The sequence below is a fragment of the Musa acuminata genome, chromosome BXJ1-11 (assembly GCF_036884655.1).
Source record: "Musa acuminata AAA Group cultivar baxijiao chromosome BXJ1-11, Cavendish_Baxijiao_AAA, whole genome shotgun sequence".
In the NCBI taxonomy this organism is placed as follows: Eukaryota; Viridiplantae; Streptophyta; class Magnoliopsida; order Zingiberales; family Musaceae; genus Musa; species Musa acuminata.
Genome location: NC_088337.1, coordinates 32,351,841 through 32,366,500, shown reverse-complemented (window position 1 = coordinate 32,366,500; position 14,660 = coordinate 32,351,841). Strand labels below are relative to the sequence as shown.

The 14,660-nt window shown below is 36.6% G+C and overlaps 1 protein-coding gene across 4 annotated transcripts; it reads right to left on the bottom strand.

The window, feature by feature from the left end:
* Positions 1-15: 15 nt before the first annotated feature.
* On the bottom strand, positions 16-13,844 carry LOC135585235 (6-phosphofructo-2-kinase/fructose-2,6-bisphosphatase-like). 4 transcript variants are annotated; one of them, XM_065091171.1, is made up of 24 exons: positions 13,597-13,844; positions 13,456-13,519; positions 13,042-13,346; positions 11,531-11,746; positions 10,930-11,139; positions 9,972-10,067; positions 9,501-9,599; positions 9,353-9,382; positions 6,632-6,685; positions 6,304-6,357; positions 6,151-6,228; positions 5,740-5,831; positions 5,597-5,654; positions 5,419-5,493; positions 4,463-4,510; positions 3,987-4,084; positions 3,417-3,492; positions 2,818-2,880; positions 2,626-2,717; positions 737-805; positions 549-612; positions 399-464; positions 192-283; positions 16-107 (listed from the first exon to the last, which is right to left on the bottom strand). In XM_065091171.1, the coding sequence occupies exons 1-23, from the start codon at positions 13,756-13,758 to the stop codon at positions 206-208; spliced, it is 2,247 nt and encodes a 748-aa protein (XP_064947243.1). In that variant the 5' UTR covers positions 13,759-13,844; the 3' UTR covers positions 16-107; positions 192-205. The 4 variants fall into 4 exon arrangements, 3 of the variants coding, with proteins under 3 accessions (XP_064947243.1, XP_064947244.1, XP_064947245.1); XM_065091172.1 differs by having other exon boundaries at positions 16-283; positions 9,972-10,064; XR_010481403.1 differs by lacking the exons at positions 16-107; positions 192-283 and having other exon boundaries at positions 416-464; positions 549-637.
* Between the last annotated feature and the right edge of the window lie 816 nt (positions 13,845-14,660).

Genomic DNA, 14,660 nt, shown 5'->3' with positions numbered 1-14,660 from the left:
AAAGCACACAAAAGATGAAGCTATTAACTGTTCTTTTTTTCCCATTCAGGTGGTAAATGTCACCAAGAAAGTGATTGGAGTTGCTTCCTTTCAAGCAGACAGCCAGTCTGTCGATCATAATTATATAAATGTTACAACAAAAATGCAAGATGGAAGAGCCAGCTACAAGCAATGTTAACTCATGTTTACACCTTATGGAAATGAATTAATCCATGAGTTTGTATCTTTTCTCTTGGACACCGGTAACCCCCATTTGTATCTCAATTATTGTGTGAAGTGGCACCTACATAGGTAAAAAAGAACCTAGTCTGAACTTATGTACCTTGCAATAACATACCCAGGGAAGTTTCATGTTTGCTGAAACATACACGCAAAGCCTCAATCAACTAATGACTTACCTCAATGTCCGGAATTTCTTTTAGTGGTCTGTCAGCAAAATATGCATACAATGCTCTCAACACGGCCTATAAGATATGGAGTAACTAAAAAATTAAGTACTTCACGCAAAACATCCATACAATAGACAATTAAGCATTCAAGCAAATTACCTGGTGAGAAATGACAACAACTGGTGCACGTTGTCGTTCGAGCTCAATAATTACAGGTTCCAGTCTGAAAATGATGTTCGTATTAACATCTTGAATGGAGAATCATGCAGGCATTTTCATATAAGATCCTCTGGTGAATAAATAAAAAAAAGTAAGTCAACAAATCAAATTGAATCACTAAAACAAACCTTTGAATGACATCCAAGTATGACTCCCCACGAGGGTATCGATATCTAAGCTTGTCCTTCTTACGAGATCTGAATTTTTGACATGTGAAGAAGTTACAAGAAGTTCTAACAAATGCCTAAAGGATCAAATGGTGATAACTGGGTATACTGGTATTCTTGAAAGTGAAAGGAAACCATATGTGATGCTATTTATAGTATGTTTTATTAGTGTCTTTACGATAAAGAGGTACAAAAGTGACTGATAAGTTCAATTTCAGTTAAAAAATACACCATGAAAAATAAATTGGTTTCATTAAGTTGGATTGTACTATTCAGTCTAAAATAATGACTTTGTTCTGCAGCTCAATCTGCATTAAGATTGACCAATACATAAGGCTTTTGCCAATAAAGAATCTATGGATCGATGCGTACAATTTTATCCTGAAAAGTAGCAAGTTTGTTTCTATGATGGTAACGATGGTCACCTAGATCGCAGAAGTGCAACTTTATTATAATACCAACACTTGCCCTACGGCTCTTATATGCTTCAAGAGCATAAATTGGCCATATAAAGCAAGTTGATATGATGTGGAGCTATACCAGAACCTTGCTAGAGCCTGATTGCTACAAGGGCTAAAATTGAGCTTTGTGGATTTAAATTTTTTCCCGGCCCAAACTCAGAGCTGGCCTCAGTTCATGCCAATTAGACTTAAAATGCCAAAATATGGAATCAAGTGGATAAAGAGGTAGGACCATCACATTGATTCATGAGACATACAGAAGAAAGAACAAAACGGTGTGCCAATGATGTTACAACACAGCATAAAAACAGAACAAGAAAACATTGAAAAAATGATAGTTGTGGAGAAAACGATAATGATTGGTTATAAACGGTTCTGGGCTCAGAAAATGTTTTATCTGCATGAGATTTTAAGAGAAGAATTGGAAAGATGTCTAATGTTTATGCCAAAGGCGAACTTCAAAGTTTCATACAAATTCAACTGTTGATAAAATAAGATAATTGGCAACTCAAATTCACCTCGCATAATGACGAAAACAGGAAGATAGACAGTTTAAATATTTCACCGTCTTGAATATGCAATGCTTTTGTACAACTTTAGAGACGGTGACAGCTTATGCACAATTAATAGCTGCTGTCTCAAAACTACCACTTTAACTGAAAAAACAAATAATACAAAAAAAAAACATAAAATGCAACATACACTAGATATAAAATGTCTAAAGCATGAAATAGTCAAACATGATACTATACTATAGAAATACTCAAAACATGACAAGAAGCAATGTTGTGTACTTGGTTTTATAAAAGCTCTCCAGGAAAACAGCATCACTGTAGAGATAGTAAGAAACTTTCTTTTTTTTAGTGATTTAATTTGAGATCCCACCACCCTCCTTTTCCTCTTCTCTTGCTTTCCCGTCAATAATGTATAATAATTCTATTTTTACCATCCATCAACGTTTTGAATATCGTACCATATCGATCTACCGATCAGTTGTCGGTACAATACGTACCAAACTATACTAAGTGTACCAAAACACAGTACACTAAGATGTACCGATGTACCACCCATACCGATCCTCTATCAGACTGGTACTACTGTCGATACCGAGTGGTACGGTACGATATTGCAAACCATGCCCTACACCTAAACAGTAGAAAGTCAAATCTCCTATCCATGTTGCTAAAGCAAACACAAGTTTGTTTTACCTTTTCACATTAAAATATCTTCTTAAAAAAAAAAATTTATCAGAAAGAAGCCTCATGATTTTCCAATAGATTTTAGGTACAATATAGGGCAAGAACTATCCAGATTTATGTGATATAAACCATTACCAGAGGACTACTACTCTACATATGACTAACATAAGACGGCATTTTTGATACATACACATATTCCTCAGGCATGTTTTTCTTTATTTCTTCATAAGTCATTCCATCACAAACTCCAACATTTATCTCTTCAAGAGCGCGCCATTGTATCTACAAGCAATAACAATAACATTAAACTACCATCATATTAACTGATAAAAAGGAAACAGTGCATGTGACTTCAACTTAGAATCAAAATATCAGAATATACCTTTGGGAATCCAACAATTGGGCTTGCAGTTAGTATTGTTCTTTGTAGTGTGCTAGTCCATATCTAAGACATTTAAAGAATAAATAGAATTTATATGAAATACAGCCAACTTATTATGATATGAATAAGAGTCACAAGCTAAGTGATTATTTATCTAACTATATGGTTGTCAAATCTGTAATGACAAGTACGGCAGGCATGATAAAAAAATTTGAGACAATAAACAAAATATTAGACTTAGATTCTGAGACATTTCTCATTAACATCATAGGTGACATAATATAAGGGATCCTTGAAGATTCACAGAATGAAAGTACAAAGAATATCTGAAAAGCTCCCTGTGCTTTCTTCTACACTTTCTTGTACTAACTATCCAAACAAAGAAAAAGGAGGGTGAAGAATGAAGGTACAAAAAAGATCCCTGTAAGTTCTTCACTTTCTCACTGCATAAAAAAGATGATGAATAATTCAAGGAAATATTGAAGCTTGTTATAGATGTTATAAATTGATATTGGCCAGGAAAAAGAAGCAATTTAGGAATTGAGCAGTACAAAAGGTTCAGTAAAGAAAGTGAACTAAAGCACAAATGTTATTCTTACAGAAGCTGTCCTCTCAGACTTCAGTCTCTTCTCAACAAAGTTTGCAAGTTTCTTTGCATAAAGTTCACCAGCTTCGCTGCTCAAAAAAGTCGAAACTAATGACACTCATAAGCCCTCCGTTTTCAAGTATAAATGCTAAATCAGGTTCACAAGAACTAATGAACACTAACTAGAATTTCCTCTTATGAAGATAGATACATGCACATAGCATGCTGAAACTTATCTTTGGGATATCAAATATAAACGACATATAATTATCATAATAGCAGTAGAATGTTTCCATATGAATAGAAAAAAGAAAACAAAGACCAAACATATGGTTGAGTATTTCGCATTATGTACAAAAATCTCAGGTGTCCAGAGATGTATAAAATATTATTATTTTTCCTTCATGGTACATAATGAGATAACCTCAAAGTCCACTTTTCACCAAAAATGGGAGAGTTTTATTGAGACTAACACCACCGGAACTTCCAAGACATAGATGCTTTATGAAGTATGTTATTTTAAGATTAAAATTATAAAATCCAGCAATTTGGAGGATATTAAAAAGATTAAGACAGAGTTAACCTCAAAACGGCGTCACCTCCAATTCTTCCTCTGACATTATCTCGACTTTCACCATGCCGAGTAAGCAGAATAGGCCGGGGTGTGAGATGAGTATTCACCTGCATTGTAAGTCTGAATAGCATGACACATGACAAAAGATTTTATTAAAGAAAACTTGAGTATTTTTGGTTTCTTATGACTTTCAAACAAGCAATATTAGTAAATGGTTATGTTCAGTATATGAACAGTGTACTGGTACAGGACAACCAATGCAAACATGAATATTGAACGTTACTTCCAACATTCGGGGTGGGTCATTCTCTTCTCCCTTTTCTGTTTACATACCTGAACTAATGATTTCAGTAGAAGATGTTTTGTATGTCGTGACAACCACATTTTACCTAAGCATGGATAATTCTATCAACAGGTTGATGCTGTTGGTACCATCAATTCTACGATTTAGAATGCATGTACAATTTTGATATTGACGTGCTTACCAAGAAGAAGACAATTCGGCCAGGAAGATAACCACTGATGTTGTTAACCTGAATAAAAGATTTAAGTTTTAAAGCAATAAAGGTCATCAAAAAATTTAAACAAAATAAAAGATAATAGCATTATATGCTGCAAAATAAATACTTTAGTCATGTAAAGTCAAAAGGCAGGTTCAGAATTTGCACCAAGTTAAGAAATAAGCAGAACAATATTAAACACTAATATGGATTTTACTAGTGAAATTACCAGTGAGGACTACAGCAATCAACTTATAGATACAATATGACAAGCAAAGTATATTTGATGGAGGTTATTAAATGCTAATCAAGTGAGTTAGTAAGACAGCTATAAGAGAGTTAAAACTTAAACGTACCTTGAGCTAATGCCAATGATCTACAATGGCTAAGGTTTCGTCATTCAGATGTGTTAATGCAGTTGTCTTTGATGGAGGTTATTAAATGCTAATCAAGTGAGTTAGTAAGACAGCTATAAGAGAGTTAAAGTGCCTTGAGTTAATGCCAATGATCTACAATGGCTAAGGTTTCATCCTTCAGAGGTGTTAATGCAGTTGTCTTTGGACAGAGCACTATTGTTGCATTCTCATCAGAAGGTACTAACAATTAGAATACTTGAAAACCAAAATGCATTTGCATTTATAATGGATGGTAGAAAGTTTTGTGTTTTATGGTTCAACCAACAACACACTCGAGCAAAAAAATTACGTAAGGGTGACCAAGCCAAGGCAGGTAGCAATAACACTGGCACCTTGCCACCAACATATTTGGTTGTTCTAAGCAGTGACAAGCACATGCCCCCAAGCCTATAAGTCACCAGTGTGATCTGATGCTGTGATAGAGCAATCCCTAAGCCCAAAAAGATGAAGCTCAGGTACAACAAAGATATGTATCCAAGCAAAACAAATTATAACTCAAATAAAAGAGTGAAGAATTAAACTCACTTGTATCTGGCCACCTTGTCCGCTGACCATGTCAATCATTTTGACATAAGAACCCTCCTCTACCGGCTCATATACCTACAGATGACTATATATCATTTATTTTAAACTTAATAAGCATCTGAAATTAAAAGATGCTACCTGATAAACGTGGCTAGAACAAAAGGTATGAGCTTGGAACCTTTTCATAATTAGCTAAGCGTTCTTTGAAGTCCCGCATTCCAGATTCAAAATCAGGTCTGCAGAATAATAACTAATGTACCACTCACCATGGCTAATTGACACATATATATCAAAAACAAAATGTTGAATGCCGATACTCACTCTTCTGCATAATCAGGACTTTGTTGAATTTTCAGGCGGATATTTCTTTCTATTATGTGTTTGTCATTGCAAATTGTTTCCAGAAATATGATCTGCAATTAGGACAGGTTTGAGTAAACAAACAAAAGTATCACGGCTGGATTCAACAAAATTTTAATAAAAAACAGACAAAAGAAACAGAAAATGTGGAGATAGTAGAAGGGAATATATATTCTCTTCACTTGGAAATCACATGTGATAGGTGAAATGAAAGGACCAAGAATCAATTAAATGGCAACCTAAGCCTTTATGCTATATGTTCTACCTGAATCAATTATGAATATGAGATACCTTGAAAATCAAGCGGAATATTAAAAGTCAACAAAGAAGAGGCAATAATGACAAGAAGAGTAGCAGACACTTGAAAGGTACCTTACATTTTCCTTCAGCCATTTTCATGAGCATATTCCTTCGGTTTCTGGTGCTATTTGTTGCATCAAAGATACCAACCTATAGTACAACCAGAAAGAGAAGAGCCAATTATCCCATTGAACCTTTTTTATCACAACAAAACTAGCACTATACCTGACCTCCTTCTTGCATCCAGGCTATCATATCATCCATAGCTAAAGCAGCCACCTAGAGATATTAAAAAAGTACAGGGCAAAGTAAGCCGTTAAGTTGAATGAAGTTTTTTGCTTTATTATTAAATTTTGAATCAAGTTAGTAGGAGAAACTCTTCTGCAGTTGTTGTAAAAATACTCATCCTTGCCTAATCAGAAGTGCAACTAAAAGCTATATATATAACAACGAGCATAAAGATTAACAATTGAAGAAGTTCAGTACTGTTGTAACTTGTAGTCAAAATAAAAGAAATAGCAGAGAAATAGCAGTTGTAATTGCGTGTTGCTACCTCATTGCGAGCCTCCAAACCTTCTGGATTGTCCCCACGAAAAAAATCAGCAGACTGCATAATGGCATGTTCTGACATAAATTATTATGGAAAGAAGAATGGACAATTTGTTATTAATAGTTAAATGTAAAAAGATTATAACATGAGAAACAGATGAAGAAATAAATGAATTTAAATTTGAATAAAATCATAGTTAAGGATAGGTTGCACATGGAAAAAACACCGACAGTGGTTAGTAAGTTTCTTAAAAACATAGGATAGCACACACACACACATATATACATAAAAGAATATATATATATATATATATATATATATATATATATATATATATATATATATATATATACATATGTACATATACATACATACATACATATACATATACTTACATACATATATATGCATACATATATATACATAAATATATATATATATATAATAGTTGCACAAGGAAAAAATACCTACAATGAAATTAGTATTATGTTCTTTGTAAATGAAATTACTTTAAGTGATGACAGTTTAAATAAAATTAATTTCTAACTTTAATTATAGTGGTAAATCTAAGAAACAATATGTTTACTAAGATCGAATATATATGTAAATTTAATAATAAAAAATGATATAGTTAAGTTGGGTGGACAAAAAGTTCCAAACAAGTAAAGTCTTCAAGTAATTCAGATTAATTATTGGACAAGATGAAGCGATCAATGACGAAATTATTCATACTTCATAGATCAAAATTTTAGATCAATTATTTAACAAGATGAAGCAATTTATATATTATTCATACTTCATAGATTGACGATATTATTCATACTTCATGGATTAAAATTGGATGGTTAAAGTGAAAAGGTGCATCGGAAATTTTGTGCGATTAACAGCATTAACAGCTACTCTTTATGTTAAAAAGAGTTTTTTAATAAAATAATTACTAGGCAGTGATGCTTTATGGAATTTATGAATGCAAGTGTTGGATGATTAAGATGCAACATGTACAAAAATATTATGTTGCTAAAATAAGAATGCTAAGATGGATATATAATTTTTTTTATGAAAAATAAATTTTATTTTCATCCAAAAAAATAAACATAGCATGGGCATGTTTTAAAGAGATCTATGGACACTTTAGTAAGATGATATGATTAATATTAGTATGAGGAGAGATAGAAGAAAGGCTAAGGAGACTTTCCTAGAAAATATAAATAAAAATAAAATGCTCCTGATTTAATTAAGGATATGAATTTATACAAAACTTGATGAAAAAAAAAATTCATGTGGGACATTGCGGTTTGTTGTTGTATACTTGTATTTAAAAAGGAAAGTCAAAGTAAATGTTTATTTTTTTGTGAAAACACATGAATATTAATTGTAAGAGATATAATTGCTATTATAGAAATTATATGGTTTAAAAATAAAACATCTTGGTTTCCTAAGGGCTCTTTTCCAAATATAAATGACTGAGAGTGTGGGTTGTGTAGTTTACATGAGTACTTGCCACGTCAATGGTCTTTTGAGCGCATCAAGTTCTAGATTGTAATTCATTTATGTTGTTAGCTCTGCAGCTGCCTTGCCCATCCACATCCCAAGAATGTTGTTGGCATATACTTCTTTGTTCCCATCTAAAATCCATCCCTTGAACAGCATTCCCTCTAATGCCACCTGATAGGGCATATTTTGGCCCCAGATGAATCACCAGCGGCGTCACACCCCATCAGCCACAAACCCGATGCCATATGCCATCAGAACCCCGAGGTGCACGCCACGTCGGGTTCCGTACCGATACACTATGTGACATGACAACCCCGAGAGCTCGGGGCGGTGCTGTCTGATGCCGCTCAGGCACCCCCAAAGACGCCAACTCGTCAGAGAAGTCGTCCCGCCCCCATGAAAGTCAGCGGCCACGCCGAACCGAGGCGCAACCAATCCTCGCACGTTGGTATAAAAACCCCTGTACGACGCTCGGCCTAGGGGACACGAAAAAAGGCAGGAAAAAAAGAATACTCGACTGACTTGCTCGTCAGAGGGGCCAAAGTCGGGAAACACCCGACGAATGCCATTTTTGCAGGGAGGCAATCACCCCCGAGCGGCGAACGTCTCCACCAGGGAATCGCCATCCGGTGCGCAAAGCAGGGTAATCCATCGGCCCGGATCCCGACCAACGCCAACTAGCACCCCTTCCCGAGGGCGCGGCCACGTCGCGAAGAAAAGCTGCCTACCACCCCGGGGACGGAAGGACGTGACCCACCACAAACAACACTCTAGTCGGCAGACCATAGAGCGCTGACCCGCATCCACTCACCTGAGCTCGACCAACCCCGCCGGTCCGACTCACGCCCGAGACGCTCAAGAGGCGCAGCCACCTCATCATCCCATTCACTCCACCAGAAGTCCCCGACATCGACCCGCAGACCTAACCGTGCTGACTCATCAGCCACGGTACTATTGTTCACTAACACCACCAATCCCTTATGCTGCAGGCCTGCACATTTCTCTTAATGCTGCCAATCCAATATGTTGCGGGCCTGCAGAACTATTCTTTCCTCCTGATGAATGGCCACGACCTCTTATTTGACTAGATTCAAGTGATACAATTTTTATTCTTTTCACATATATTAATAGATTCACTGCTAGTTAATTTATGAAATCAGATTTAACATAAAAGAATGCTTTGGTAAACAGTTAACATAAAAGAAAAGCACAACACATCTTTTATCATACCTGGTTTGTTCCAAGCTTAAGGCGGCGATACTGTCGACCAAGTTGCAAGTCAAACAAAAGCAGTTAGTAGTATAAACTGGATCAATCAAGATAAAGAATTGGCTCTGTAACATAGGCACTAGGCAGAATGTAGAAGCTCAGTCTTCACCTTGCCAACATTGAAATGTTTGGTCTCATGACCTAACCAACGCAGATATCTAGTAAGCTTGGCTGCTGTGAAGGTCTTTCCCCGGGCTGGCAAACCAACCTATAACATCACAATATAACAAATAGAACAAAGCATTGGCAAAAACCTGTTAAAGACTACATGTTACACAAAAATCGAGAGTGAAAGCTGAGAGGTATGCTGAAGATGGCCATAAGATATAGGATAGAGTTTTTAACTAAAGTAGACTATCAGATTTATGTCACCGAATGGCCTAATGGATAGTTCAAATAAATGTCGACGAGGATGGGATAGCTTGAGGTTTATACATATCTGCTACATGTATTTGTCATATTCAATATCTCTATTCTTTTAATTTGTACAATTGGAGCAGACATGAAATAACATAATATATGGCATAATGGCAGTAAATACTTCCAGTTAAAAGAAAAGTTTAATTTTATATGTTGTTACCAACACAATGGCCAACCTACTATCCTCCTTTGGTCCAAGCATCTGATCAGCTACAGCTGCGGCTGCAACTGCTCCAGCTGCTGCTGGCATGGCCTTCTACCAATTAGTAAAATAGAAAATATAAGAAACATTAGACATACAGTTACATGAGCAGCAAATTCTCCGAGCTAGAGAAAAGCAAAATTTGATGAATATACTCTCTAGAAATTTGTCTAATGGCATAGTTAAATAAGTTCATGAGAAACGTCCAATATGAGGTGTTCTGACACTTTAAATAAATGCATCGTAATAAAAGAACTTTCGAAGTGAATCATTAGCACAGGCAGTATAATGCCAGTTCAAGGTTCAGCTTGTCCAGACAATGTGCTTGGGCACCCTCTTTCAGCCAAGACAGATTAGCATAATAAAAGAACTTCCAAATTGAATTGTAAGCACAAGCAGTATAATGCCAGTTCAAGGTTCAACTTGCCCAGACGATGTGCTTGGGCAACCTTTTTTCATACAGATTAACATCACTAAAACTTTCATCTTGTTGTTTGTGTTGTTGAGAGTGTAACAAGCTCTTACTGCAAGATAGTGTGCTTGTGGACTTAACACGCCTATCAGACCATGTAAACAGCTTAAACAGATAGTGTAACAAGTTGTTACCCACCCTGAAGAAAATAAGAGGAATCAGTTATGACAAACAGTAGAATTATTGGGGATACAGGAATGACATGCATATCCTAGAGTAGTTGTTTACAGACTCAGATGAACAACTGAACTAAAATACACACATGGTCAAGCAATGGTACAAAATGACAGGTATGACAACCATGCAGGAGTGGTGTCCTGCAGGCTGAGATGAACATACAGACTACAAGAGACTCATGGATCGACTAACAGTAAAAAATTGATAGGTATAACAAAAGAACCATGCAGAAAGCTGATGTCGATTTTTCTGCAAACATGAACAAACCTTTGTCTCAGAGCCCAACTTGGGATCAAATGTGAATGCACCTGCACTAGCTGATTTAACAAGTCTAGGAGAGCCCACACCCCTATCAACTAAGAGTCCTTTTTGGCCATCTTCCTTTAGCAATGGTGAAAACGTGCCAACCGACTTCGATTCAACCATACCAGGAGCTGGAAGAAGTTTGGGAGGATCCAAGACCATAGAATCCATATCCTTAGCAAAAAATAAACAAAAAAGGATAGTTATTTCTAAGCTTCCTAATTAAACTACTAGCAATAACATTAGAATACATCTGGACAGCAAGCATATTATCAAGCAAAACACCTACATACAGAGTATACTGACTGCTTGAAAATGAGAAAAAAATTGATATGAGAAAAACAAAATTTTGAGCAATACCATCAATAAGCCAAAAAGTAGATAAGGGTAACTGAACAGTGCATCAGATGAAACATTGAAGAACTCTCTTGCATTTGACTTCTTACGAGAAGGTCAGTAAAAGAAATGACGTGCAACTATATATGCAGGCCAAAAAATATTATTTGTAGGTCTCTGACTCATGGAAAACCTGAAAACTAGGAGAAGAGTTGCAACTTGCAAGTACCTTCTGGCTGTTGGAATGGTCAAGTGAAAAAACACCAGCTTTACTCGAGTCATATGAACTTCCACTTGAGGCATCATTCTTGGAGGAAATTCCAGTATTAACCAAGGATCTTGGTGTCTCTGTCAAATTAGCAGCATAAACTACACCAACGCTGGAAGATGGTGCTGGAACAACATAGTGTTCTAAATCAAGCTCCAAAGTGGATGCTGGCCCATTCTGGTGGAAAAGATGGATAAATATGAAAATTATAGCAATGAAGAACAAGTCATCAATTAGCATATAGCAGAAACTAGACAAGGATGAGAATGACAGGATCAAACTCTACCTTGGCTACGACAGACCTGGTAAGAAATGCAGTATCAACCAAGAGATTACTAGAATCACTTATGAACAGAAACAACAGAAAGTCTTGCAACATCTAGATTTTCACTCAGCAATATTTTCTCTCCATCTAAAAGTTTCACATTACATAATCAAGATTTAAAAAAATCATCATCATTGAAGCTTTTTCCAGTCATGTTGTTCCCTTGCATAGCAAGATCACAACTCAACATTACGGTTGCGCATTTTTAGATACCATGTGAGTGATTTGTCCATCTTTAAAACTTCTTAAAAGTCCACCTTTTACAACTGCATGCCCCTCGAAAAATTAATGCATACTCCATATTGACTATTATTCTCCTAGGGTATCCCAAATCTACCTTTCCATCTCCTTGTTGCCTGATGAACAAACTTGCATATGAATCTGAACCAGATTTTCGGGTCTCTATCGATGCAACACTACTGTCAACTTGACATTAAAAATTCCAAAAATCTAAAGATGTCATCACAATACACATCAGAATAAAACAAAGTTCACCATTATTATTTTTTTATCATAAGCCTTCCATAATTACTGATGATGTGAATCCATCAAATAAAACAAAGGTTTCATTGAGTTAGTGTTTCTGCTATATGCTAATTGATAGTAACACATCATAATGGAACAAAGTCTTTCTAGAACGCTAATTAAAATGTTTGTCTAGTAACATATGAGTTCAAAAATTACCACATCCCGGTCAGGGTTAATAACTGACAGATCACTTGGGAATTTCCACAATAGCCTTTACACATAATTGTCATGTACAATATGCACCAATCATTAAAGTATAACCATTTTACCTAAGAACTAGAATTTTTTCCATTTTATCTTTGTATCATGGTAATCTAAAAGTCATAAATAGAACCCAAAAACCCAAAGAAATTCTGGCAAATGACCCAAATAGTTGGGAATGATTCTTGTCCTTGGATCTTAGCATACTGGTGATGACATTAGATATAGCATTTCCATTTGTTTCTGATATTCTAGTCTTTCTTTTTTTTTCAAGAAAACCATGTTCATGGTCACGTTGACTAGATTTTGTTAGAGTCATCCAGGATGAAATTTATGGTAAAATAGAAAGATCATTTTTATTATGCTAAATTGCCTTCTTAAAAGGCATCAAACTGGAGCTTGTAAGTTCCGGGAGTACCTCCGAACCCATATTATCGGGTGCAACATTGATACTGACATCTGGAATCCCTCGTACCCTCGACGGCTCAAGATTCTCCTGATATGCCCTCCAACTAGCTGCAAGATCGAACGGGGACACTATGTCCACCTTAATGAACAACCTGTACTCAAGAACCTCCTCACATCCGCCCACCTTGAACAGCGCCGACCTGGCATCCTCCTCTTGCAGCATCCCTCCAGTGAGCAACCGGCTCGGCCCCTCCTCCACCACGCATGGCACGTTACTGTACTTAGGCTTCAGCAAGAACTTGAAGTCCAGCGTCTCTAAAGAAGAAGAGGAACAAGAACAAGGCCGAGCAACCAAAACAGAACAATGAAAACGCAATATAACGGAGGCAATCGGATCCAAGAACCGGAGTGGGCTCGTCCATACCGTGATTGGGGGGCACGACGAAGCCGAGCTCCCACGTCGACGCCGACTCCCGGGCCATCGAGAGCTAAGGGATCATCGAACATCAAGAAGCGTCAGATAGAGAGAGATAGGAAAGAGGCGAGGGAGGGTAGTTGATCTTACGGCCTTAGCGGAGTCCCAAGAACCGGTGATGGGGGCGGAGCCGTAGACGTGGGGGATGAGATCGCCTCCGATGTTGAAGTTCTCCATCTTAAGGGAGACGTAGAGCTGGCCGTCGCGGCCGCCATGGGAGCTGTCGGAGTTCTTGGAGGCGCTTGTCCCCATCGGAGGAACGCCTTGGTCAGGAGATGGAGTTGAGTGGACGCGATTAGGATATGGGAGTTGAAGAGTCGGTGTGACGGAGGTATGGCAGCGAGTGACGTTGAAGAAACGCGATGTAACCGGCGAGCGGGGAAACGGAGAAGTGAGTGGGCGTTTCCACCTCGGATTGAATTGGGCCCACCGACGAGTGAGTGAGCGTGAGAGAGGGGGAGAGAAAATGGGGGACGTCGATGGGATCATGTTTGCTGAAGGAAAGAGAAGAGCAGATCTGGTCATCCAATCTAATGGACGGTGCAGATGATAGATGATGTGATGGATGGACGGCTTCGATCGGTGATGTAGATCACTCTTTAATATTGTGGTGGGTATTAAATACACTAAATAGTACATGATAATTGTTATTTCTACTTCAACATCTTTCCTGTATTTGAAGATTTATTTAGTCGATAAAAATCTTGATTGGTCTATAATAAAATATTAGAAAATTACTATTTAAAATTATGAAAAACGTTTATCGCATTAATATTTTCATATTATTAATAACTAAAAATGGCTCTGACTCTATTTCGCCCGAGACCACATTATTTTAGAAAGACATGAAGAAAAATCTAATTTGGTTCCAAATCGTCGTACACATGAACAGTCATAATTTAACTTAATAATAAGTTTTTGTATGTAAAATATTGATCTCATATTCAACCTATTAAAGACTTTAATATATGTCATTTGATAAAATATTACATCTAAAATAATTGGTCTCATAATAATATATTACATATGAAGGTTTGAGATAAATTTCTTTACGAAACAAAAATAAAAGAGCAAGAAAATAAGATTTTCTTAACTTTCCACGACTGTTTGAGGAAATCTCTCTCAACTAATCGATCTTGATAAAAGAAATCTTT